This window comes from Terrapene carolina, unplaced genomic scaffold, assembly GCF_002925995.2.
Source record: "Terrapene carolina triunguis isolate 2854851 unplaced genomic scaffold, T_m_triunguis-2.0 Scaffold42, whole genome shotgun sequence".
Classification (NCBI taxonomy): domain Eukaryota; kingdom Metazoa; phylum Chordata; order Testudines; family Emydidae; genus Terrapene; species Terrapene triunguis.
Genome location: NW_020664393.1, coordinates 45,306,216 through 45,322,599, shown reverse-complemented (window position 1 = coordinate 45,322,599; position 16,384 = coordinate 45,306,216). Strand labels below are relative to the sequence as shown.

Below are 16,384 nucleotides of genomic sequence, written 5' to 3'. Positions count from 1 at the left end.
TTGTACACCTAAATAAAAGAAAAATGCCTGGGATCTGATTCTCCTCTTACCTACACTGTAAATCAGGAGTAATTCCACCCAAAACTGTGGAGCTACAATAGTGTAAAATTGGTTTAAGGGAAAGAAAAATCAGGCTCCTGGATAGGCCTCTATAAGTATGTAATTGCTCTTTCAGCATAACTAGATGTTAACTGCACAGGCACACACAGAACCATGCACTGCACTAGAACGTTCATTGATGTCAAAGGGAATTGTGCTCACAGATCAAGGAGAGTATATAGTTCTTAGTTATTCAATTTGCACTTGTAAAGAATTAGGATTTATTTTAAAAGAGCTATACTTTGTTCTTTCAGTCCTACAAATCCAATTACTGAGGAGATAGATTGGGTTTTGAAATCACTCTGAACACATTTTCTTTAGCGTTTTTTTTTTAAACTTTCTTTTAATTACATTTCTACAAAGTTGAAAAGACAATCACAAATATAAAACCCTGTCAACTGAGATAATATACATACAACAAAATAGATTAAAGAAAAATGTATAACATGAAAAATGTAAATCATACCTAACAGATTGTAATATGATGACTATATCTTCTCAGTGTCTAACCAGTTAATAACAAATAGGTCTTATTTAGATAAGAATAGATAGCATTCTTAGTCCTAGATAGAGTCATGAATTCAAATTATAACTTGCATAAAAGTTTAAGTAAATATAAAATGGATATCAAATCAATCTACATAAATCTGAAAACTCTGACATTTTAATTGCATACAGTTGCACTGAGTAAAAAATTTAGCAACAAGGCATCCACACCTGTGTGATGGGGTGTAAATACCCCACATCAGGCCCAAATGGGTTAAAGGAAAACACTGAGCCCAGGTAGCCCCACCCTGCCAGACCTGCAAAGCATGCTCCAACTGGAGAGGAAGCTTAAATAGGTGCAACCCAGCTTAGAAGGAGGGAGGAAGACAAACCTAGTCTGAGGGCTCTGAAACCAGGGTTCAAAAGAAGCATCTCTGTGAGCAATAGGACTGCCTACTGAGTCCGGTTGGGGCTGAAGGTTTAGTTATCTTTTCTTTGATCTTGTATTGGACTGGGAGCCACAGAGAGAGATGGATGTTAGGAAGTGACCTGAAGGGGTAACTCTGAAGACACTCCAAGTGATTGGCTCTCAAAGGGCCCTGGGTCAAAGCCTGGGGGGGGAGACGGGAGACTGGCCTCCCTTACAAACTTCCCCTGCTGCAGTAAGGGCACAAGCCTCATTCCCACCCCACTCCCCCTCTGGTAAGAAAAGGGCAAGGACGCTGAAAACCCAAAGTGTAGCTAAGCCCATACACTGGTGAGGAATTGGATTGAAAGACCTTCCTGCTGGGAGTTGAGGCTGGATACTAGATGTGTTACCCACTAGCCCACCTGGCCCTCTGAGGCTTTCTGTTACAACCTGACATAACCAAGACCTGGGGAATAGAGACAAAGTTATGTTTTCTTCCTTTACATTTCTTTCCTGATAAAATGTTTTTAAAGTGTACATTTGAGAAATAAACAATCCTTAATTATTTATTTTTCTTAATATTTGTAAAGTGTTAAAAAGTGATTTAGAGAATAAATGTTGTTACTACAGTACAACACAATTAACATTTCTGCCTAAGTAGAAAGAGGGGTAGGTTTCCACCTATGATGCCTTTTGTTTTGGTGGCAGATGCCACAGTATGAGTAATAGAATAATTGAAATTAGAAACAGAAAACATCTATTAGACCTCCTAGTTCATGTATCAGGGTTATTCTTTAGAGGGTATTACTATATTTATGTAGTGACATAAATATGCACGATACTTAATATGCAAAAAAAAAAGGCGGTATCTCAGATATACTGCTACAGACAAAGAATGCATAGTTTGTATCAGAGGGGTGCAAGGGTCAACTGATAAGGTGCCCTTAAGCCATATTTTGGGCTTCTGTGATACTGGGTCAGAAGTATATCAGACCTGTCACCCAATGTAAGTTTAGGAACTAAAAAGCTTCCTATAATTCCCCTACACTAGGGAAAACATTCTCTTGCCAGCTATGCTAGCTTCAGGATCCCTTTCTGTTGGTGGTGCAGAGGAGAGTGGCAACAGCCCAGGATCTGGTTGGAAAAATTACAGTTTAAGGGCTTAATCTTGTAAAGTGCTGAGCACTCTAGCTCCAATCCAACAAAGCACATAAGAACATGCTTTAACCATCTGTGTAGTCCCCTCAACTTCAGTGTTGTATGTACTTATGCACATTGCAGGGACAGGGCTAGAGTTGCTCACCACTTTGTTAACAAAAAATGGGTAACAGGAACAATGGAGAACAACTGAACACATAAATTACTACATGGCTCAGACAATCTTCTATCTATTCTGCTGTGCTATCCCTGTGACTGGTCAGCATTTAATGTTTGGGAGACTTCTGGATCAGATCCTCTAGGTCAGAGGTGATGTAACACTCCCCACCCTCAACCACCACTATCCCGCCCCCCTCCCCAAGTTAATATATTACTTAACTTGTGAAGAATGGTGGTTAGTATTTCATGTACATTTTTATCCTAGCCAATGTAACTGCCAGTCAATGCTTACTATTTATATAAATGACTTAATCCTATTCTGAAATCCACTTATTTTTCTCAATAATGCCTTGTAGCAATGAGTTCTACAAGTGAATTAGTCTTGTGTAATTTAGGTGTTTTTAATTTTAAATGTTTTTTCTTTTAATTTAATTGGGTGTTCCCTTATTCCTGTATTCCAGGAAAAAGTAAATGGGGTACTTAACTGACTTTCTCTACACATTCCATTATTCTGTGTATTTTATTTGCCTCCTCTGCGATAGTAGTAAGAGTGAAAGAAATAAACCACTCTGCTCAGTCAATTTGTGATGCATGTGTCATAGATGTTCCATGAAGTCTATTTTGTATCATTAATTTAATGTGTTTGAAACACAGTTCTTTGAGATGACAGTTCTTGTTTTGCCATGCTCAATTTTAAATGACTCAAGGAAGAGAACTTCTGTAATTTTTTTATTTGTTGTGTTGTTGTTTTTGAATGGTGTCCCCAACAAGCTCCTAATAGAGGACTGATAGATTTACAGAGAAAAAGAAGAGACTTTAGGCCTAAGGCTATGCCCCCACTATGGACCTTACAGCTATACCACTGCAGCTGTGCCACTATAAGGTCTCCCATGTAGCTGCTCTGTTCCGTCAGGAGAGAGCTCTCCTGCCAGCATAATTAAACCACCCCAACGAATGGCAGTAGCTACGTTGGCAGAAGAGCATCTCCCAACAAGAGACCGCTGCCCACACCAACACTTTTGTCAGTGAAACTTTTGTCGGTCGGGGGGGGGGGGTGTTTTTTCACAGTCCTGACCGACAAAAGTTTTACCGACAAAAGTGCTATTGTAGACGTAGCTTAATTCTCCACTTTCTCCCACCTTGGGAATATATTTAAACCTGTCCATTGTGATTGCAAAATGGGTGAAAGATACTACCAAATAACAATGAGGATGTCGCCTTAAACACTTATTGTTTTCCAGGGGGAAAGAATAGTTTTTACATGCCAATTGGACAGCACCAATGAAGATACAAATGGGAGGGAATATATAGTCATAATTAGCGGGAGTGACATTGTGCAGCATAAACAAAATCTATTTCCTGATTATTATAAAAATCAGATGACATTTTGCCTATTTGCATGTGCAACAGTGTACATAAAACATTCATATTTCCAGTTTTACTAGTCATTTATATTGCACATATTAATTTACATCTGCAACCTGCATACTTACTTACTGCATACTGAAATTGCAATTTTTAAAAGTTAAGTTCAATGGGAAGTCAAAATAACCCCTCGAGGATATTTTTTCCCTTGTAGAGGAACTGAAAAATAAACTTAGTAGTACAGTCACTTTGTAGTCAAAGAAAAAATGCTTTTGAAAGTAGAATACAGCAAAACAGCTCACATGTGGCAGATCAAAACTGTGAAAGTGATTGCTTTGCATGCTTAATACATCATTTTCTATTTGTCTTCTAGACTTCCATCACCTCTGTCAGTTCAGTTTTTAGTGATGCTGGAGAAAACTGCTGTCTCAGCTCATTCAGTTCAAACTGTTCTCTTTTCAGTAAACAATTCTCACTTTGCAGAAGTACATTTTACTTGTCTGAAAGTGAGGAAATAATATTCCTAAACTCAGTTGTTTGTCCTGTAAAATGCATATTTATGATATTATGGCTACCTATCTAATTCCGGTGTATTGGCTGAAGACAAGATGTAAGCCCTTTTTGTGAGTGAGAAACACTTGATATTTCACAAAACTGTTACCCAAGAACTTTTTTCCTTGCATCAGTAACCTTATTTTGTGTATTTATATTCAAGTTCCTTTTGTGAGTTATTTAAAAATAGATTGATAGATCATGCAAATAGTTTGATACACATTACAACATCTTACCACAGCTAACTTCTTGCTTGATTAATGTACAGTATCTGCAATGGGTAAAATCAGTCATCTGACAAGTAAAGCTATTGTTGCTGCTGTAACCAACAACTCTTTTGAACAAGAAATCCAGTCACTATATTTTACTTGAAAACAGCAAGGTGCATATTCTTGTAAATCAGAGAAGGAAAGGCATAATCTCTAGCTGATCAGCTTGCTACTTTTGAAAAATAATGCAATAACATTTGGGGCAGTAGCTCCCCAGTCACTAAATCAGATCCAAGAAGGGAGAACGAGCAGATTAAACAATCACTGCTTTCTAGAGGGGTAATATCATGCAGCTCTACGGGTTTATACATCCCAGAAGTGGGAATTGGCACAGAAAAATATTGAAGAATTTATCCGTTCCATATGTGCACTCTTGTTACATCAATACAGAGTAAATAACACGCAACTGTGACTTATGGGGTTTAAATTCCACTCAAATATTAGTTGATATAATTACCAGAACTTCTTGATACATTAAAGCCTGATAATTCAAACATTTTTATTTTTACATAATACATGGATACCAATCCCAGATCATTTTTGGCATGAATGACTGCTCCATTACTCCCACCTGTTGCTGTTGCCTTTCTGACATACTTTCTTCCGTTTATTCCTCACACATTTATCCCTTGCTTTATTCCTCTGCCAGTGATGGTTCTCTCCCTCAACTGCACCCTTCCTCTCCATTTCTCACCAGTTTTCTTTGTCTGGTTAAGAGAGAGCTCATCCTTACTCCCGTAGCCCCAGGTGTTCACTGGAGCAGGTCACATCTCAAACAGCCTCCTCTTCACTAATGAAGTCATCTCCCCCTCTGATGCTGTTAGCCTTCTTTACACTTGCTAATTTTGAGGTAATTTATTCATTGTTGTTCTATCTCCTATTCTGGAAACCAGGATTTATAAACACCTCAAACAACTTCTTTTTATTGCAATTTAGTAACATTTGTTCTGACTAAAATGTAAAACAATAATTGAAGTTATTTTCAAACCATTTGTTAGTCCTGAATTCTTTACCTGAAAATGTTATATTGAAACCTTCATAGGAGATTGAAAAGTCAGATATAAATCGAAGCTGTGCAGAGAAGTTTCCAAAGAGGCCAGCTTTAATTGTAGGGGGTAACACTGAGCCAGTTAATCTCGCCACTGGTTCTGTGAAGCTGCCATCTTCAGTGATAAGCAAATAGTCATGAGAACTCTCAAGGTGAAAGGTATGAAAGACCAACTGTACTCCTGGAAGAAAAAAAAAAGTGAGGGAGTGTTAAAAGTTAAAGGTATAGAATTGGAATATAGGGTAGTTATTTGCTGCTGTATCTGAGCTAGTTTTCTCTGTCTGGCTATACCGAAAGAAGGACAAGATACACTTTATATGGATTTAATCAGGGCACAACTTTATTATTAGATATCTGGGACTACCCAGCAGTTAAAAGTGTACAGTAAAGGCAACTCCATGTTCATTCAAATAAATACCTGTGGCTTCCACCAGCCTCCCTTTATTTTCCATCCAGGTTCCCCAACTAGCCCACGGCTTGGACCATACCATCCACCCTCCCCTCTTAGGATGGATCTTGTGGGCTATAAGAAAGGGTACCAATCATAGGAGCCCCAAAACCTTCTCCCCATTCTATTCCTTTAACCAGCACCTCCTTTTTTAAGTCCTTCACCAGGCCATTTATCTGGTCACTGGATGCCTTCCCTGTGGAGTAACTGCACTTGATATCCACCCCACACTTACAAAATGAGTTGCAACATATAACTTAACCCCATTTTCTCCTCACTATAATAGGTCCTCCCTGACACCCGCTCTGGGGAAGGCGAGAAAATCCCCACTGCACTGAAGCCACTATAGTGCTGAGGGAAAAATGTCTTCTCAGCCCCCCTAAAAAGAAGAGACTAGTGCAATGCCCACATCAGGTCCTAACCCAACCTGATATTAGCACCTCGAGAGGACGGATGGAGGGGTGCTGCATTGCCTGCTGCATGGAGAAAGGGCTTTTAATGCCCAGGCTTGACCCTTTTAAAGGCTTCCACACTTACGTTCCCAGGGGATGAGTCAGCGTCACCACGCTGACCCCCACCCACCTTTTTGCAGCAGCTTCTGATCTCTTTCCCCGCCCTCCACCATAAAGCATTGCTACCCCTCCTCCAGCAAGCCCGGACAATGTCCCCCCTGCTTCAGGTGCAATGCCGTTATTCGCTTTACACACAGGTGATACAGACTGAAAACCTTCAAGAGATATGGAAGGAAAAACAATCAAGAGATTGTGGTCTAGTTGACAGAGCACCAGACTGCCACTAGCTTGCTTGTTTTTGTGGGCAACTCACATAACTTCCCTGGGATTCATTTTCCCCATTTGTACAAGAGAAATAATAATATTACTTGACACACAGTAAAATTGTAAGAATTAATTGTTAATTTATGTACAACACTTTGAAAAGCGGAAGCCATATATATAGGGCATACAAAGCATTATTATTATTTCATATGCACAGGGTATTCATGTGTAACTGCATGAATACAATATGGTTGAATACAGGTATCTGAGTGCATGTCTGATGAGTGCACCTATATGCTCTATGTCCAAAGAGTATCCATAAATATGATCAATTTGTTCAGGTGGGTGGGTTTTCAATGTCATCAAATGCTAAACCAATGTTCTGCACTTGGCCATTCTGAAACCCTCACTGGTTTAGGGGCTCCATGAAATCTGAATCAAGATCTCTAACACTGGCATTCCTACCACTACACATACCAAAAAGATATTCATTTCCCTAATAGCCCTTTATCCTTAAATCTATACCTAAGTCCCAGGTGCTTGCCTACAGTGATCATCCTCTCAACTCCCTGGATGCAATTCCTTTGGAGAGAGGGAAGAGAAAAGGAAATGCTGAAAGAGTGCCTTTTCAGAATAATTACTGTAATTGTTAGAGACTGATGTTTCTTCTCTTTATAGTAAGGCTGTCATGAGCACTATGTGAGGCCAACTTTCAATTTACTAGACTATCCAGATATCCCCCCATAATCTAGGAATAAAAATATTTCATTATTGAGGTCAGTCCTTCCATTTCTGGCCTGAAGAGTCAATTGCTGACATTGTATTATGATCACATTCTATCCACTTTAAAACAATTTTACTGCAGAGTCTGTACTATTGTTGGGACAATTATCTCCCCACTTCAGTGTTTTACAATGTTTGCAAAATTTATAGTCTTGAATTACTTTGAAAAACAAAAAATCCTTTCTGCTGCTCAGTATGAGGGAAATAAAATCAGAAAGCTTCTCTGAAATGATATCAACTTTAACAGACTAGCTCAAATATTCAAATATTCAATTATAGAATTATCTCAAAGGGTGGTCCCTCATTGATAAAAGTGTCTATAATTCACCTAGAAGAGTTGTTATTCAGTTGAAGACTAATGTGAATCAACACAAAAATAACAATTTATGGCCTTACTTGTTTGGTATTTATTTAAATGGCAGCTAATGCATTTATTTTTATGGCAATTAAAAATGCTCTTTTTAATAATTCCAGGTATATATAGAATATGCTACATTTCTCTGTCTTCCCATTTTTCATACATTTATAAAGTTTATAGCCAGAATGGACCATCAGAGAATCTAGTCTGATTTCCTGCAATATCACAGGCCATTATATTTCATCCAGTTACCCCAGTATTGAGTGCAATATCCCAAAAGCATATCTTCCAACAAGGCATCCAGTCTTGATTTCAAGACAAAGGATGGAGAATCCGTCACTTCCCTTGATAGTCTGTTTCACTAGTTAACCACCCTCATTGTTAAAAAATTGCACCTTATTTCCCATTTGAATTTGTCTGGGTGAGATTCCAGACACCAGTTTTTGTTATGGCTTTCTCTGCTACATTAAAGAAACTTTCAATACCCACTATATTCTCACAATGAACAACAAACTAATCAATAAAGTCAACCAAAGGGAGACAATTCCATTTTAAGACAATTTTAGAAATTTATTTTCATTCTGCAGTGTATGTGACTTCATGACAGATCACTCCAAATCAGGCAGAGAAGGGATTTAAACTTGGGTTTTTCTACGTCACAAACCAGCACCCTAACCCCTAGGTTATAGAGAAAGAGCCAGCATGTCTGTCTCTACTTCTTTCTTTCTTTCTTTCTTCTCCTCAGAACAAAAGATTTGTGGAAACTGATACAGCTTTGACAAAACAGCATACTTTGACAAAAAGGTTCTGAATGGCTCTACTAATAAGTCACCTCTCAATCTTCTTTTGATAGGCTACTCACTTGAGATCAAGTCTCTCACTGTAAAACATTTTCTCCTTGAATAATTTTTGTGGCTCTTTTCTGCACCTGCTCCAATCTTACAGCATCCTTTTAAAAATATGGACACCAGAACTGTACTCGTTCTTCCAGTACTGGTCTCAACAATGCCATATACAAAGGTAAAATCACCTCTCAGCTCCTGTTTATCCCAACGATTGCATTAGCACTTTTTTCCTCACAGCATCACACTGGAAGTTCATGTTGAGTTGCCTGTCTACTAAATCCCCCCTAAATCCTTTTCAGAGTGACTGCTTTCCAGAATACAGTCCCCTATTCTGTAGATATAGCATACATTCCTTGCACCTGGATGTTTAACTTTTCATTGGGCTGTATTAAAAAAAATATGCTGTTTGAATGGGCCCAGCTTACAAAGCAATCAAGATAGCTCCGTATGACTGTCCTGTCTTAACAATTATTTTCCACACCACCAATCTTTGTGTCATCCAGAAATTTTATCAGCAGTGATTTTATATTTATTTCCAGATCACTGATGAAAATGTGGAATAGTGTCTGGCCTGGTACTGATCCCTGTAGAACCCCACTAAACATTTGATGACAGTTCCCCATTGACAACCACTTTTTGAGATCTCTGTTAGCCAATAATAAAACCATTTTATGTATGCTCTATTGATATTTTATAGTGCTAATATTTTAATTGAAATATCATGCAGTACTAAGTAGAATGCCTTACAAAACCTTAGTATATCAATGCAGTTGCTTTCATCAACCAAACTTGTAATCTCAAAGAAAGAAATCAGGTTTGTTTGAAAAGACCTATTTAATATAAAATCCTGTTGACAGACATTAAAGAATTAAAGGATAGGAATATATGTATTGTGACAAAGTTCCTCCTCTGCCTTGGTGAGTCCTGCGCTTTCTGGCAGATTTGCTTGCCTCAGAGGTTCACGGCAGCCCCTAGTTTGGCCACTTTTGCTAGAGACTCAAACCTGCCATTCACTCAGCTAACCTCATCACTGGCCAGCATGGGGGAAATGGAGAACAATCTCTGCAGGCTCTATTGTCCCACCTAGTGGGTCGGGGACAGGCCAGATCCCTTTCCAAATTAGACCTTCCCATCTGGTGTTTCTCACAGATCAGGTCAACTCCTCATGTGTCCGATAGGGAGTTGAGGGGATAAAGGGAACCCGAGCCCGCCCTCTACACCAGATTCCAGCCCAGGGACCTGTGGAGAGCAGCTGTCTTCAATGCCCCCTGTATCAGCTGCTTGACAGCTATAACTCCCTGGGCTACTTCCCCATGGCCTCCTCCCATCACCTTCTTTATCCTCACCGCAGGACTTTCCTCCTGAAGCCTGATAACACTTGTACTCCTCAGTCCTCCAGCAGCACACCTTCTCACTCCCTGCTCCTTGTGCACCCCCCACTAACTGACGGGAGGACCTTTTTAAAACCAGGTGCCCTGATTAGCCTGCCTGTCTTAATTGATTCTAGCAAGTTCTTAATTGACTCCAGGTGTCTTAATTAGCTTGCCTGTCTTAATTGGTTCTAGCAGGTTCCTGATTGCTCTAGGGCAGCCCCTACTCTGGTCACTCAGGGAACAGAAAACTATTCATCCAGTGACCAGTATATTTGCCTTCTACCAGACTCCTGCACCCAACTGGTCTGGGTCTGTCACAGTATCAACTGAATTCTATATCAGCGTTTCCATTATTTTGCCTGAAGAGTGATGTCCAGCTAAAAAAATGGTTACCTACATTCCTGTAACTGTTGTTCTTTGAGATGTGTTGCTTGTGTCCATTCCAAGTAGGTGTGTGCATGCCACATGCACAGTCGTTGGAGGGTTTTCCCCCTAGCAGTACCTATTAGGTTGGCTGTGGAGCTCCCTGGGGTTGCGCCTTCATGGAAGTGAATATAAGTCCCTGTAGATCGACCGCCTCTTCAGTTCCTTTTTGCTGGATACTCCAACAGAGGGGCAGGCGGGTGGGTCTTGGAACGGACAGGAGCAACACATCTCAAAGAACAGTTATGAGAAATTAGGTAACTGTTGTTTCTTCTTCAAGTGCTTGCACATGTCAATTCCAAGTAGGTGACTCCCAAGCATCTCCTAGAAGGAGGGGTCAACCGGTCACAGATTGCAGCACCGCTCTGCCAAATGCGGCATCGTCTCTGGCCTGCTGCATAATGGCATAGTGTGATATATGTAAAGGTGTGGATTGATGACCACATTGCTGCCCTGCAGATATCTTGAATGGGAACTTGCACCAGGAACGCTGCCGAGGATGCCTGCACCCTTGTGAAGCATGCCATCAGTGCGGGTGTAGGTATCTTTGCTAGGTTGTAGCATAACTTGATACAGCCCGTGATCTATGAAGAGATTATTTAGGACAAAACTGGAAGCCCCTTCATACGCTCCACAATAGCAATGAAGAGTTGTGTTGATTTCCGAAACAGCTTTATTCTTTCAGTGTAAAAGGCTAACACTCACCTGACATCCAGGGAGTGGAACCTTCACCCCCTGTTGCTAGTGTGAGGCTGAGGAAAGAACACTGGAAAAAAATATGTCTGGGTTCACATGGAATTGCGAAACTACTTTTGGGAGAAAGTCTGCGTGTCGCCACAACTGCACCTTGTCATAAAAGAAGACAGTATATGGGGGCTCAGAAGTCAAGGCCTTAAGCTCAAGCAGCGTCATGGCTGAAATTATAGCCGCCAAGAACGCTACTTTCCAGGAAAAGTAGAGAAGAGAGGACGTTGCTAGGGGCTTGAAGGGAGGGCCCATCAGTCTTGAAAGCACCAGGCTGAGATCCCATGCAGGGACTGGCTGTCTTACTTGAGGGTACAGTCTATCTAGTCCTTTGAGGAAGCGGCCAACCATGGGTTAGGAAAAACCAAATGACTGGCTGAACTGGGATGGAAAGCTGAGATAGAGGCCAGTTGCACCTTTATTAATGACACAGACAGACCTTGCTGTTTCAGGTATAGTAAATAGTCCAGAATAAAGGGAATTGATGACTGTAAAGATGGAGTGTCCTTTTGTAATGGCCAAATAGAGAATCTCTTCCATTTAGCCAAATATGTGCCCCTAATGTATGGTTTCCTCTTGCCAAGGAGAACTTCTCTAACAGGGTCTGAGCATGTGAGCTCCAAGGGATTTAGCCATGGAGTTCCATGCCATGAGGTGGAGAGACTCTATATTGGGATGCTGGAGGCAGCGGTGGTCCTGCATGATCAAGTTCCAGGGACCAGGGACAGGGTTATCAGTGTGTCCACCAACAGGTCTAGAAACATAGTGAACCAGTGCTGGCATGGCCAAATTGGTGTAATTAAAATCATTAATGCTTCCTCTCTTCTGACCTTCAGCAGGACCTTGTGTACAAGTGGGAAAGGGTATGAACGCATATAGTGGGTGGTCCTTCCAAGGGAAGAGAAAACATCTGTGAGGGATGTGATTCAGGAAGGAGCAAAACGGGTGACACTTTCTATTGTGCCTTGTCATGAACAAATCTATCTGGGGAAATCCCTACTGTTGGAAGATGTTCATGACATCCAGGCAGAGGGATCACTCATGATTGTGAAATGATCTGCTGAGATGAGCGGCCAGTTCATTCTGAGAACCCAGAAGGTACGATGCCTCTAGATGTATTGAATGGGCAATGCAGAAGTCCCACAGCTTGAACACTTACTGGCATAGGGGAGAGGAGCAAGCACCACCTTGTCTGTTTATCTAGAACATTGCTGCCACCTGCCCTCCAGATGGGCTTGGAACATTTGGCAGGCAAGGCGAACTACTCTTAGCTCCCTGATGTTGATGTGTAGCAAATGTTCTGCCTGGGACCAGAGGCCTTGAGTCCTGAGTCTTCCTAGGTGCGCCCCACATCCCATCACCAACACATCTGTGACTAGAGACAACAAGGGTTGGGGCCGGGAGAAGGAAATTCCTGCACACACCACCTGCAGGTTGAGCCACGACAGGAGGGACTTGATAACCAGAGGAGGAAGTGTAACTATTTTGTCTAGGTGGTCTCCGTTTGGCCTGTACACTGAGGCCAGCTAGGCCTGAAGAGGTTGAAGCCGAAGTTTCACGTGCTGTACTAAATATGTACAAGTGGCCATATGACTGAGCAGCTTCAGGCAATTTTGCACCATAGTAGTGGGGTATCATTGTAAGTCCTCTATGATGGCGCCCACATCAGAAAATGGGATTCTGGAAGGAATGCTTTGACTTGATCTGAGTCTAGGAGAGCCCTGATGAACTCTATCCTCTGGGTGAGGGTTAAAGTTGACTTTGACACATTCAGTGTCAACCGGCTACAACCAACATGCATTTGGTGAACACCTGAGAGTCGAAAGAGAGCCCGAAAGGAAGAACCGTAAACTAATAATGGGTGTTGTTGACCATGAATTTGGGGTAGTGCGGACGCAAATCGATGGTATTGGCTTCCGGGAGCTATCCCAGAATACTCCATTGTGACCGCTGTGGACAGCACTTTGAACTCTAATGCACTAGCCAGGTACACAGGAAAAGCCCCGTGAAATTTTTAATTTCATTTCCTGTTTGGCCAGCATGGCAAACTCAGCAGCACAGGCCACCATGTAGTTCCCCGAGAATCATAGACAGTAGAATGTTTTTACGCTCCCCCTATCATCTTTGTCCCTGAGGTTATCGCAGATTAGAAGGCGAAAAAAACCACACTCGCGATGACATGTTTTCCAACCTCATGCAGTCCTCCCGCACTGGTAGGGCACAGCTTAATGCATGGAGGCATTCGGTAGCAGAGGCCAGGGAAGAATTAAGTGAGCACGAAGAGCGGAGGCAGGACATGATGCTGAGGCTAATTGGGGAACAAATGAACATGATGAAGCATCTGTTGGGGGAGCAAACGGACATGATGAACCATCTGTTGGAGCTGCAGGAAAGTCAACAAGAGTACAGACCCCCACTGCATCAACTGTATAACTGCCTACCCTCCTCCCCATGTTCCATAGCCTCCTTACCCAGACGCCCAAGAACGTGGGGGGGAGAGAGGAGAGGCTCTGGGCACCCAGCCACTCCACTCCAGAGGATGGCCCAAGCAACAGAAGGCTGTCATTCAAACAGTTTTGATTTGGAGTGTGGCTACAATAAGCAATGTGGCCTTGTCCTTCCCTCCTCCCCCACCCCACCCGGGCTACCTTGTCCGTTATCTCATTTTTTTTTATTAACAAAGGAAGAATGCATGGTTTCAAAACAATAGTTACTTTATTTCAAAGGGGGGAGGGTGGTTGGCTTACAGGGAATTAAAATCAACAAAGGGGGCGGGTTTGCATCAAGGAGAAACACACACAACTGTCACACTGAAGCCTGCCAGTCATGAAACTGGTTTCCAAAGCCTCTCTGATGTGCAGTGCGCCTTGCTGTGCTCTTCTAATCGCCCTAGTGTCTGGCTGCTCAAAATCGGATGCCAGGCGATTTGCCTCAACCTCCCACCCCGCCATAAACGTCTCCCCCTTACTCTCACAGATATTATGGAGCACACAGCAAGCAGCAATAACAATGGGAATGTTGGTTGCGCTGAGGTCTGACCAACAGCGCCAGTGAGCTTTTAAACATCCAAAGGCACATTCTACCACCATTCTACACTTGCTCAGCCTATAGTTGAACTGCTCCTTACTACTGTCCAGGATTCATGAGCCCTGGGAGCAAGGGGTAAGCTGGGGTAGGTGCGACCATGCGGTGCTGCCAGCTGGCGGAGCAGCCTGAGGCAGAAGCCTTCAGCTCGCATGATATTCCAGGCAGGACTGAATCTCCATGAGATGAAACTTAAAGAAGAGAATGACCTGGAGTCTCTGGCTCCCATTCAGTGCTCTAAGAGGCGGATGGCCATGTCTGTCCAGGCACCCCTGATCAACCTCACTGAGGAGTATTCCAAGGAGTCCTCCCAGAGCAGCAGTACCACGTCTACCAGCAGCACCCAGGAGGACCAGAACGGATCCCCCGAGCTCGTTGCTGGGGAGCAGGAGAGCAGAGTTGCAGGGGAAGTGGTGGAGCCATACACCATGGCCTGGAGGTTGCTAGGAGCCGGGCAGGGAAGACATTCCCAGAACCCCCGACCAAGCTACATGTCCGATGAGGACAGGTACCAGTCCTACTGCACCGTCTGCTGCAAAGGCACCCAGAAGGACCAGAACGGATCCCCTGAGCTCGTCGCTGGGGAGCAGGAGAGCAGAGTTGCAGGGAAAGTGGTGGAGCCATACCATGCCCTGGAGGTTGCTAGGAGCTGGGCAGGGAAGACATTCCCAGAACCCCCGGCTAAGCTACATGTCCGACGAGGATGGGTACCAGTCCTACTGCACCGTCTGCTGTGAAGGCAAGGAGCTGCTGCTGTGTAGCAATGTCAGCTGCTGCAGGTGCTTCTGTGTCAAATGCTTGGAGGTCCTGGTAGAGCAAGGTACCTTGGCCAAGGCAAAAGAGCAAGAGCCCTGGAGCTGTTACATGTGTCAACCACAGAAGTGCTATGGGGTGTTACAGCGCCGACCGGACTGGAATATACTGCTGCAAGACTTCTTCACCAGCGACAAAGGACAGGAATATGATGCACCTAAAATCTAAAAAGGCCCGCACATTTCCCAGAGTCACTACCCTTGATAACAGAATGTCAACGACTGCATTGGCTACTTGGATCACAGCAGCCCCCACAGTAGACTTGCCCACAACAGCAGTGGTGATGGTGAGCTAAGCGGGCTCAATGCTTGCCGTGGTATGGCTTCTGCACGGGTAACCCAGGAAAAAAGGAAGAAACGATTGTCTGCCATTGCTTTCACGGAGGGAGGGGTCACTGACGAAATGTACCCAAAACCACCCGCGACAATGTTTTTGCCCCATCAGGCATTGGGAGCTTAACCCAGAATTCCAATGGGTGGCAGAGACTGCAGGAACTGTGGGATAGCTACCCACAGTGCACCGCTCCATAGGTCAATGCTAGCCACGGTAGTGAGGACGCACTCTGCCAACTTAATGCGCTTAGTGGGGACATACGCAATCGACTGTATAAAATCGATTTCTAAAAATTGACTTCTATAACATCGACCTAATTTCATAGTGTAGACATACCCTAAGTTAACTATTTACAGGTACAAAGAGAAAGTCAACTGGGGGATCACTTGCTGTAGCAAGAGAGAAGAAAGCAGCTCCAATGACTGTCATGGGCAGTAAGAAAGAACTGAAGAGGTGGTAGGTCTGCAGGGACCTATATACACCGTCATGAAGGCATGACTCCAGGGGGCTCCACAGCCAACCTGACAGGTATTGCTAGGGGAAAAACCTTTCAACAACTGTGCATGTGGCACACACATACCCACTTGGAATCAACATGAGCAAGCACTCGAAGAAGAACTGGCCTATAGTTACCCAGATCATCCCTCTTGTCCTTTCTGAATATTGACACAACTCCAGAACTTTTCCAGTCTTTAGGAATCTCCCTAGTCTTGGAAGATGTATTAAAAATGAACATCGGTGGGCCAAGTCTGTTTTAGGGTAAAGTTATCTTTTAGGGTAAAGTTATCCAGCCTGCTGATTTTAAAATATTTCTGTCCTGTAAATGCTGTTTAATGACCTCTTTAATTACAAATATATT

General features: G+C 42.9%; 1 protein-coding gene across 1 annotated transcript in view; it reads right to left on the bottom strand.

Annotated features, from left to right (window-relative positions):
• The window catches only part of CSMD1 (CUB and Sushi multiple domains 1), a 1,543,069-nt gene that overhangs the window by 390,823 nt on the left and 1,135,862 nt on the right, over positions 1-16,384 (bottom strand). The window contains exon 20 of the mRNA XM_029912248.1: positions 5,511-5,726. Within this exon, the coding sequence (XP_029768108.1) occupies positions 5,511-5,726 (216 nt within the window). The remainder of the gene's footprint in view (positions 1-5,510; positions 5,727-16,384) is intronic.